Source organism: Leptinotarsa decemlineata, unplaced genomic scaffold, assembly GCF_025532065.1.
Source record: "Leptinotarsa decemlineata unplaced genomic scaffold, Ldec_3_MD MMD2_tig00026358_RagTag_RagTag, whole genome shotgun sequence".
NCBI lineage: Eukaryota > Metazoa > Arthropoda > Insecta > Coleoptera > Chrysomelidae > Leptinotarsa > Leptinotarsa decemlineata.
The window spans coordinates 348,614-360,637 of record NW_027412703.1 but is presented as its reverse complement, the minus strand read 5'-3'; the positions used below and the strand labels follow the sequence as shown (position 1 = coordinate 360,637).

Genomic DNA, 12,024 nt, shown 5'->3' with positions numbered 1-12,024 from the left:
GGTAAATTTTCTTGAGATTTTGGTTTTTGTATCATGGACGTTTACTATGAGTATTGTACCTAAATCTTCAATATCATCTAATTTCAGTTTATACAGTTTATCTCTTCTAAGAGCTCCAGCAAGTCCAAATATTAGTATAACCTAAAAGAAAGAGAAATTACAATATAGAAACTAAAAAAAGATTATGGCTGTCAGAAATCGAACCCAGGTCCTTGGGCGCGCGAGGCCGACGCACTACCGCTGAACCAATCGTATTTACAAATATATGTGTGAAAGCGCGATTCTCAACGCCCAATTTAAAATAATTTAGAAGATCATAGTTAGATATCACATTAACATAGTTTTAGATAATATATCTGATTTGGCCAACTATACTTATTAGGATCTACTTAATTTATAGATATTATTTTCTACTTATTTAATACTACCGTGAGACATTAAACTTACCTTGGTCAATAAAAATTTTTCGTCAGGAGCTTCTTGTATAAACTTCAGTATTTGTTCTTTCTCCAAAACTCTGGATTTTTTGGGAACGTATCCCTCACTCTTCCTTTTTAAAAAAGCACGTACCTTAGGATAGTCAATATTTATGTTTCTTTTAATGCTGATGGTACTGTTTAGCATTGAGAAATTACTCCAAAGTGTTGCTGCCTTAAAGTTCTTGGATAATTCTGACAAATATGCCAATATTACGTTTTCAGAAAATGAATTGATATTCTTTGTTTTCCTCCATGCCATGAATTTCTCATACGTATTTTCATGCACGCTCAATGATTTTTGGGGTAATAAAGTCTTACAAGCCTCATTGGCTGCATCCATAACATCCGTCGGGGTACTTCGTATATCTGAATGATCAGAATCCATTATAATATAATGTTAAAATATTAATAATCAACTCTCAACAATGAGCTCACAACAATAATGATCAAGCTATTTTGACAGTTTATTTATGATTTAATGCTGCTCTTAAACAAAATATGCATTAAGGCCGCCTATCAGCGAAATATTCATGTATTAGGTCTTATGGACAGACTACAATGTATTTCTTGTGAGTATATTTCACGCACTGGTAATAAAAACACTTGAATGTACCATGTTATTCTTATGGGTTTATTTCACGCCCTAGGGCGTAAAAATAATTTCACGCACAAGGGCGTGAAATTACATTTTACGATTCGTGAACGGTGTGTGAAAGTACTATTTCACGTACGGGAGTAGAAAAAGAACTTTTTGTTTTCAACAATGATTCGCGGTTACGTGGTCAGACACTCAAATTAAAAAAGGAAAAATTCGCAACGAGGCAGAGACAATATTTTTTGGTGAATCGTATTTTCGAAACATGGAATAACTTACCCAACGATGTTATGAATTCCGACTCGGTAAACAGTTTCAAAAACAACATAGACATTTGCTTATTTGCTTAATCGCCTCTATGCATATAATAAATATTTTTCTTTTCTTTTTGCATGCATTGTATTGACTTGTTGATATCCTTCGTTTTTAGGCTTACATAGGACTTTGTCCTCTGCCTTTATTTATATATAATAATAATAATGTTTAGCGATTTTCTGCTTTCGAAGAAACATGGATCAAAAAAATTGCATAAAATTTTAAGTAATTGCTCAAAAGCACTTGAAATGTTGACCGCGGCATACGGTGCATGTACTCCGAGCCAGAAAAATGTTTTTCTACTCCCGTACGTGAAATAGTACTTTCACACACCGTTCACGAATCGTAAAATGTAATTTCACGCCCTTGTGCGTGAAATTATTTTTACGCCCTAGGGCGTGAAATAAACCCATAAGAATAACATGGTATATTCAAGTGTTTTTATTACCAGTGCGTGAAATATACTCATAAGAAATACATTGTAGTCTGTCCATAAGACATATTACATGAATATTTCGCTGATAGGCGGCCTTAGTGCATCTTTTGTTTAAGAGCAGCAATAAATCATAAATAAACTGTCAAAATAGCTTGATCATTATTGTTGTGAGCTCATTGTTGAGAGTTAATTATTAATATTTTAACATTATATTATAATGGATTCTGATCATTCAGATATACGAAGTACCCCGCCGGATGTTATGGATGCAGCCAATGAGGCTAGTAAGACTTTATTACCCCAAAAATCATTGAGCGTGTATGAAAATACGTATGAGAAATTCATGGCATGGAGGAAAACAAAGAATATCAATTCATGTTCTGAAAACGTAATATTGGCATATTTGTCAGAATTATCCAAGAACTTTAAGGCAGCAACACTTTGGAGTAATTTCTCAATGCTAAAAAGTACCATCAGCATTAAAAAAAAAACATAAATATTGACTATCCTAAGGTACGTGCTTTTTTAAAAAGAAAGAGTGAGGGATACGTTCCCAAAAAATCCAGAGTTTTGGAGAAAGAACAAATACTGAAGTTTATACAAGAAGCTCCTGACGAAAAATTTTTATTGACCAAGGTAAGTTTAATGTCTCACGGTATTATCAAATAAATAGAAAATAATATCTATAAATTAAGTAGATCCTAATAAGTATAGTTGGCCAAATCAGATATATTATCTAAAACTATGTTAATGTGATATCTAACTATGATCTTCTAAATTATTTTAAATTGGGCGTTGAGAATCGCGTTTTCACACATATATTTGTAAATACGAATGGTTCAGCGGTAGTGCGTCGGCCTCGCGCGCCCAAGGACCTGGGTTCGATTTCTGACAGCCATAATCTTTTTTTAGTTTCTATATTGTAATTTCTTTTTCTCTTAGGTTATACTAATATTTGGACTTGCTGGAGCTCTTAGAAGAGATGAACTGTATAAACTGAAATTAGATGATATCGAAGATTTAGGTACAATACTCGTAGTAAACGTCCATGATACAAAAACCAAAATCTCAAGAAAATTTACCATCACGGAACATCTTGAATTATACCGAAAATATACGGCACTCCGTCCGCAGAAATACGCAGAAAAAAAATTATTTATTAATTATCAAGGTGGAAAATGTACCTGCCAGATCGTTGGTATGAATAAAATTGGTAAAGTTCCTTCGGTAATCGCAAAATACCTAAATTTACCTCATGCTGAACAATATACAGACCACTGTTTTAGGCGGTCATCCGCCAAGTTATTAGTAGAAGCTGGAGGCGATTTGCTTACCTTAAAAAAACATGGAGGTTGGAAATCCTCTGCAGTGGCAGAGCATTATATAAAAAACTCAATTACTCAGAAAATTGATGTGGCAAATAAAATTTTATCGCCTCAAAATCAAATTTCCTCAGCCCCTATCGCCACTACTTCTATCACCTCAACTTCCAAGTCAAGAAACACACTAATAGAAAAATCAAATGCTGCAGGTGTAAGTTTTGGAATGGTCACAGGTTCCAATATTACTATTAATAATCATTATTATTCCACATCAGAATGAAAACCAAAAATAATAATCTCAGTATGAGAATTAATTGTTAATTTTATAATATAGGTACTTACTAATTATTCTGAAATTCAATAAAGCTCTTCAAACTAATGGTGCTTAATTTTCTCTGTATGGTCGTAGAAAAAGTAAAGTGTGCAACATGTGCGTGAAGATTTTTTTACACTCGCGTTGTTTGCGACACTCGCCTGAGGGCTCGTGTCGCAAATTCCACGCTTGTGTAAAAAAGTCGATTTCACGCACTTGTTACACAATATACTATTTCAAGCATTTCACAGAATGTCGAGAAGATGTGAATGACGACCGCCCAGGACACACCAGCACATCAACAATCGATGAAAATGTTGAGAACATGAAAAAAATTGTTATGGAAAATCGTCGAATCACTATCAGAGCCGTTACTGAGGATGTCGACATATCGGCTGGCTCATGCAATGCAATTTTTTTGTAAATTTTGGACATGAAGCATATGACAGCAAAGTTTGTTTCAAAACTGCTGATTTTTTTGCAATACCAGTGAGGATGACAGTTTTCCATGTAAGTGCAATTTATTACCATTCATTCAAAGTAGAACTCATGTGAATGATATCTGATTTTTATTCCACAACGAATGTTTGAAATTCAAACTGAGTAGAGAAAAGTATCTTCTGTATAATTCAGTGTTCATATAGAAGTATTTGTTTGGAAATAATTTTTTTTCTTTCGTGTAATTCAATGTTTATATGAAAGTAGCTGTTTCAGGAGGACTCTCTTCCAGTTTGTGTCTGAAAGTTACTTCTTTGCATGATCTGCACATCCATGTATAGAGTTACTTATTTTCAAATTGATTACTTCCTTCCTTCCTTTGGAAAATTCCTTCATCCCTTTTTTTTGTATCAAGATGAAGTAGTAGAAAGCCAAAAACTTTCTTTCCCAAAAATTAATCACTCCTAAAAGTGTAACCCCTTCAATTCAGTCTAATACATTCTTTATTATCAAAAAAGTTATGCAGTCAAGCTTTGAAAGATGTTTACCCAATTCGAAGTGAAGAGGAAAAAGTTATAGAACCTTAACCTAGTTAGGCAAACCCACTACAAATATTTCAGATTTTCTTGACAACAACAACCTAGGCATGCACATTAAGAATAACAAAGATAAAAGTTCAGTTTCAGAAAAATCAGAAGTGTATAAAGTGGGTCATGTCCGATGTTTTATATAGGTCAAACTGGAAGAATGGTCAAAGCCCGCATAAAGGAACACAAATATAGTTTTCAAAATGGAACAATAAATTCCACATATGCCAGTCATTCAATCTCAGAGGGACATCAGTTCAACCATGAATACAAACCCCTCCATTTCCAGAAGAAAGGTTTGAAACTTAACCTGTTGGAGAGTATGGAAATAAACAAATTCAAAAACTCTCAATATCTTATATGAACGGTTAAAGTGAATTGAATAATTCGCCATTATTGAATCTGTTCATTTGCAGGTAAAAACAGTTAGGCATATTTTCAGGTATACTTTGGAAAAAATGTATTCACATTGTAAATGAATTTATACCTGACCTTTTCAGGTAGATTCATTATTTAGGTAGACGAGTAGGTACTAGATTAGAATATAAAATGGTTGTAATTTAGAAGTAACTCTCAGTTTATGCTTGAGGAAGCTATTGTATAGCGAAACACGTGTCGCGGTTTTCGTAAAACCCTTTTATAGTGAAAATTATACAATAAACTGTATTGATTAGGTTTTTTATAATGCACCTACTCACTCGTCATTGCCATTACATTAGCAATGACGTAATCAAGCCCCAGCCACCGTATTCACCAGATTTGCCCCCCTGCGACTTTTTCCTGTTCCCAAGATTGAAGAGAGCTGTGAAAGGGTGGCGTTTTGCGCCGGCCTTTGATTGAGGAACTGAAAACCGAACTGCTGAGAGAGCTCAAGGACATACCAAAAAGTTCATATTGCAACTGCTATGAGGATTATAAAAAATGCCGGTGTATTATATCCGAGGGGGGTTACTTTGAAGGCGACAAATGGAAATGTTTTTTGAGAAAATTGACCTCATTTTTTCAACAGACCTGGTACTTCTATTAATAAATAAAGCACAGCATGTTCACCCATTGAAAATCCTAAAAAACGAAAATTCAACCTACGTAACTGCACCTCAAGTCATGTAATATAGTTTTCACTGCCATCACAATTTACCCAGTTTCCATTCAGTAATTATCTATAATGGTAGGTAATTAAAAAATTAAATAAAGAAAGTTCAACATACTTCACTTTTTATAATTCAAACTGGCAATTGCAATAACCAAATAATAAAAAACGTTAACTGTACATCGTATCAATTCAAAACTGGGAACTAAAAAATTACATTGTCTAAGCAAACGTATGGAAGGTCATTCCCATTCTGTTGTACCCGGTGGTTTCGACGTCAAATCATAAAGAACTCTTGAAATACCCGGTACTTGTACTACTTCTTGGACCATTTTTCTCACAACCTGCAAACAAATTTGTAAAACATACACAGAAACGATAATGTAATCAGAACTTACCTCAACGGGGAGTTGTTTGCCAGGTACTGCAGGTACACCCGTCATGAAATCCTGGGTACAAAATGGCCGAAGGACCACCGATCTTTGACAAGAAGGTATCCTCAGAGCCTGGTCTCGGTCGAAATGTAACGGAATTAGTATAACAGGCATTTGACTAACTGATTGGCTATGTCCACTACTATGTAAAATCTGAAATAAAATTTATTCACATTCATATTTTTATAATCGTGAAAATTGGTTGAAACTGTAACACTACAATAACTTTTCTACCCATGAGTGTTACAGCTGGCGATTTCCTGCTTGGTGTGTTTCGATTTGGAGATGTTCAATAAGTTGGTAAGAATATTTGAATTAACTTACCTAATGGTTGTTGGCAACCCTAGAAACAGGGTTGCCAACAACGCTTTTAGTGACAAAAGCGTTATTGATATTTTATGCAATTCGATTGTTGAATATTTTTGAATAAAGTTGTCAAAATTATTGCAGTCTCAAGAGTTTCACCCAATTTTCGTTATGTGGACACCCGGCGATTTTGAAAAAATTTTTGACTGTACTTACGTATTTTGATGCGTAGATTACGAATCCGAAAGAAAAAAGCGGCGCTCTCCCTTATTTCAAAAGTTACGGCCCTTCAAAGTTCAGAAAAGAGCAACTTTTCAGCCTTTTTTTTCACTAAATAAACTATTTAAGAACACAAGCATTTATTCACTAGGTCACCTTTACACCCTATTCTTCCTTCTTTGACACTTTTCACTTCAATAATCAACATTTTTCTTATAAAAATGTTAAAAAATTTACGGAGCTACTTTTTGGTTACATATCACTGTATTTTACGTTTTTAAAGTTAATGATATGGTTGGTACGACTGATGCAGTCCATATTCCTGAAGTAATTCAAATGTTTTTTACCTTCATTCTTTAGATCGTAAATTGGTTTTTGGTGGTGTATTACGAATTTGAAATAGTAGGCGACGGCAAATACCAACCGCTGTTTTCTGAAATGTCACTAGTAACTAACCTAAAAATAGAATAATGTCACCAGGAGAAGCATTCGTTTTTAAATTAAGTTTTTTATAAGAAAAATGTTGATTATTGAAGTGAAAAGTGTTAAAGAAGGAGGAATAAGGTGTAAAGGTGACCTAGTGAATAAATGCTTGTGTTTTCAAATAGTTTATTTAGTGAAAAAGAAGGCTGAAAAGATGCCCTTTTCTGAACTTTGAAGGGCCGTAACTTTTTAAATAAGGGAGAGTGCCGCTTTTTTCTTTCGGATTCGTAATCTACGCATCAAAATACGTAAGTACAGTCAAAAATTTTTTCAAAATTGCCGGGTGTCCACATAACGAAAATTTACCCAGAAAACTATTCTTGAATTCATAAAAAGCCAACAAGCCCAAGCTCAACTCCAATAAGCAGCAGCAAGAAATTCTCCTACAATTATTTCAGAACTTTTCAAAGCAAATGTTCCAGCCAGAGATGTTAGTGAGGAATTCCTCATGGAAACTCTAGGAAAGAGCATAACTGAATTCCACTACAATCCAGAAAGCAACTCAACATTCCCAGCATGGTTCGAACGATAAGTTTATTTACTGAAGATGCACAGAAACGTTCAGATTCAGCCAAAGTCAGACTACTCCTAAGAAAGTAAGACACACAGAATCATCAGCAATATGTCAATCTCATTCTGCCAGAAGAACCAAAATCAATCAATTTCAATGAAACAGTATGTAAACTTACTGAAGTGTTTAGAAGAAAGTCATCAATCTTCAACACTAGTTACCAGTGTATGAAACTCACCAAAAGTACAGGAGAAGATTTCGTCGCATACGCTGCCAAAGTCAATAAATTTTGTGAAGATTTCGACAATAGAATTTAAATGTTTGATCTTCGTTTGCGGTCTACAATCAAGTAATGATTCTGATGCCGGAACCAAACTTTTATACAAAACTGATGGAAAAGATTCAAAATCTTTAGTTCTTCAAGATTTTACTTCCGAATGTCAACGTATACTGAATCTCAAAAACGATACAGCGATGATAGAACAATCCACAACATCAGTCGCAGAAGGCTAAGTTTCAATCACCAAAGAGAAATCAAAATTCTCAATCGAGTTCACACATAAATGATTGTAACTGATCAGTCATGATAGTTTTCATTTCAACTAGTTCTAATTCAAATTTCTCGTCGCCACTCTTATATTTGGTAGGTCGGTCGGTAGCCGGTCGGTTCGACGTGGGTGCTTTGTTCACTCACTCAAATCGACCGCCGTGTTGGTCGGTGGATCAAACCCCAGGTTGAACGATCGATTTTCACTTGCTATCGTCCAACCCGTGTTAGGAATCACACGTTAAAAGGTAAGACCTCGTTAGTCCTTAGCTCGCACAAGTTTCTACTTCTGAGGGTTGTCGTTCGTAAGGGTGCGACAGCTGGTTAACGGAGAAACAGAAACAGATATTCGTGAAAGTTGGTTGAAATTCTAAGGCTGCGATAACTTTGAAAACTTTATTGGAAAATATTAAACTGAACTGGGTGAATTATCAACAAAGCTTTTGTCACTAAAAGGTTCCTACATTCCCCGGATCTTATAAAATAGTGTCTTCGTTTCCAGGACTGCCAACACATAAATTTAGGAAACTAATGTCCAATGCTCAGTCTAGAGTATGGATTTTATAAAAATATATGTAACAAGTTGTTATTAAAGTAGTGGGTACTGTAGTGGACTCTATGTCTGGTTGTATGTTCATTAAATAAATTAATGAATAAAACAAACTGAAATGGAAGACATGGCAACGTAAATATAATAATTTATAATAAGCGGACTGTATATCTGGATATTTTTGGAGTAATAAGTCTTTTATTGAATTTCATTATTAGATTAGAGTTACTCCACAAAATCCGACAGCTTTGACTGAAATACACACATCGGAAAAGTCTAGGGATATTTTTATAACATACTAAATATCATAAAAATAAATGCATGAGGTCGTTTAATTTCGATTAAATTGGTACACTCGACCACCCTGTAGATTTCTATGGGTTGAACAAAGCCTGCAAAAACGGTAACTAATCTTTTATCAAGTTTTTTACAAACTGTAGGTTTTCGGCCAAAATGAATAATCTGAAAGTGTCGAGTTTGTACATTCTATGTAGTTCTTGCTCAGCAATTAAACTGGAAATATTGTGCTTTAACATGGAACGCCATCACTTACCATTGGCTGAGATGAATAGAGCTGTAGGGCTTCTTCAAGGTGGCATGCGACAAAATGATGTAGCTCTTCGTTTGGGGGTCTCCCAAAGTGTTATCAGTCGATTGTGGCGGCGTTTCCGTGAAACTGGCAGTCCAGCCGAACAACATCCAGGGCGAGGACGCGCTACAACTGCAGTTCAAGACCGATTTTTGGTCTTAACCGCAAGAAGACAACCGACAAGAACCTGAGTTGGTTAACGTGTTGCAGCAGACGCACCAGGAAACCATTGGTCGTGATACTGTCAGAAATCGGCTGCATGAAGCAGATCTCCACAACAGAAGCCCACTTAGATGTCCACCTTTGTCGAGAGGCAATCGCGGTAGAAGATTAGAGTAGTGTCAAGAACATCAAAACTGGGATGCAAATGATTGGGCCACAGTTTTGTTTACAGACGAATCCAGATTTGGATTTCATCCAGATTCTCGTCGAGTAAGACTGTGGAGACAACCTGGAAATAATGAACGTTTGAGACACGTCCAGAAAGTCCACACATACAGAGGTGGTACAGTAATGCTATGGGGCGGAATCATGATCGGCGGCAGAACCGATCTCGTTCTTCCAAATCGCTCCCTCACAGCTCGACAGTACCTCGACACCATTCTTCTACCTATCGTCCGTCCGTTTGCTGGTGTTGTTGGTGAAAACTTCCACCTAATGCACGATAATGCTCGTCCACATGTCGCGCGTCTAGTGACTGACTGGCTCACCAACGAAGGAGTTGATGTATTGCCATGGCCAGCACAATCACCGGACCTGAATCCCATCGAGCATGTGTGGGACATGCTTCAACGAAGAATTACTCCGCATATGGGGAACATTCACCCAACGTTTCAATTGAGAGAGCTTTTAATTGCTGAATGGGCAAATGTACCTTAACAAGACATTGACAATCTCATTTTGTCGATGCACGATAGATGTAGGGCCGTAATAAACCAGCGTGGAGGCCATACTTTGTACTGATTCCAATTTTTTTTTGTATTATGAATTTTTTTCGGGGTACCAAAGAAGAGCCATATTTTTTTTTAGTTTTGCTTATATGCGCACTCAGTATTTTTGACCATTTCATAAATTTTGGTGTAAGTTACATTCGTTTAATAATCACCTGTCAACTTTTTTTTTCCCTAAAGCGATCTAAAAAAAAATTATTGCCATTTTTAAAAATATCCCTAGACTTTTCCGATGTGTGTAGTTGGATATTAGAACTACATTCAATGGCCGATAGACAAATTTTGAACACTTTTAATATGTTTTATACGTATTTTTCAACAAGTTCTGTCAATAATTGGCATCCAACTCTAGACTCATATTTGTATATTGTATGCTTGATCAATTTCTTGATGTTGTTATCAGTAAATACATGACTATTCAAACTATTATATTTATCTTATCTTTATGACTACCATTGGACTTATGTCATGTAAATGATTTATGGAGTTAATAAAATTATCTATCTATCTAGTATTATACAGAAATTTAAGTGGCTGTTCTATCACGTGATTTCAGCAGAATCTAACAAACCTAACCTATCACACACACTTCGCGATACCCATACTTTGATATTAATTGATATTCCACGAGATAATCTACGACCTCCATAAAGCTTGGAATAGCATTTCAATTCGTCTAATAATTCAATTACGTACGGGTATGATCGACAGGATGAACAAAAAATCAAATCAAGATGCTTTCCAAATAAAAAAAAAATTGTAAGCAACACTGTAGTGAATGTAGCGAACTAGATATGAGCGTACAATAATTGCATTCGTTCCCTCCAATACTCAACAATAAAAAATTCAACACACAGAAACCATAAACGGCTTTTCTACTTGCTTATACAGGGTGTTTCAAATTCGATACTAACCATTGGGATCTCGGAAACTATGAGAGATTCGAAGATGGTTGAATTGGGCAAAGTTGCTTGTTTACCTGACTAACAATATGCCATTGGAAAAGTTCTGAAATTCCGAGTATATCCGGAGATATCCGGAAGAAACAGAAATTTCGGAAAATGGTTTTTATTTTTCTCTGGCTTTATTTTTCGAAGAATTCGAAAATAAATTGCACTTTCACATTGCCACATTTTCCCTACTACTACATTGCTATCCTACGTTTCGTCTTCCGGCCACCATCATCAACTTAATTTTTTCTTATGGGCGCCTTTCTGTTTTGAATGAAACCAGATTTTACCTTTTCAATGATGCATCATAAGTTATCATTCTTTTTTGTGAAATTGGAGATATTGAAAAAAAATATTTTTATCATAAGAGGCTTTGACTTTGATGTTTCTAAATTTGACTTTCAGTTTGTTACACTCGATAACATTTTGTTATTGTACAAGTCATTGAATTTTTGTCAAAAAATGGCTTTCACGAATGAAGAAAAAAAAATATATGATACAAATTTATTACAAATTCGATAGAAACAGTGTTAGGACATCGGATTGTCGGATAGCAAATCTGAATACACCATTATGTAGCAGGGAAAAAGTGGCAATGTGGAAGTGCCATTCATTTTCGAATCCTTCGAAAAATAAAGGCAGAAAAAATAAAAACCATTTCCCGAAATTTCTGTTTTTTCCGGATATCTCCGGATATACTCGGAATTTCGGAACTTTCTAAACGGTATATTGTTAGTAAAGTAAATGTGCAACTTTGTCCCAATTTAACCATCTTCATATCTCTTATAGTTTCCGAGATCCCAATGGTGAGGAGTGAATTTGAAACACCCTGTATAGAAACAGTCATCTAAAGAATTATCTTGTGGCAAAGACGAATACAGGGAGCCAAACATGCTTCCAGAAAATAGAT

General features: G+C 35.3%; 1 protein-coding gene across 2 annotated transcripts in view; it reads right to left on the bottom strand.

Annotated features, from left to right (window-relative positions):
- Positions 1 to 5,683: 5,683 nt before the first annotated feature.
- The window catches only part of LOC111515635 (GMP synthase burgundy), a 30,144-nt gene continuing 23,803 nt past the window's right edge, over positions 5,684 to 12,024 (bottom strand). For both annotated transcript variants that reach the window (XM_074184830.1, XM_074184829.1), the window contains exons 7-8: positions 5,974 to 6,162; positions 5,684 to 5,919 (exon numbers count right to left, since the gene is read on the bottom strand). In XM_074184830.1, the coding sequence (XP_074040931.1) occupies positions 5,818 to 5,919; positions 5,974 to 6,162 (291 nt within the window). In that variant the 3' untranslated portion in view covers positions 5,684 to 5,817. The remainder of the gene's footprint in view (positions 5,920 to 5,973; positions 6,163 to 12,024) is intronic.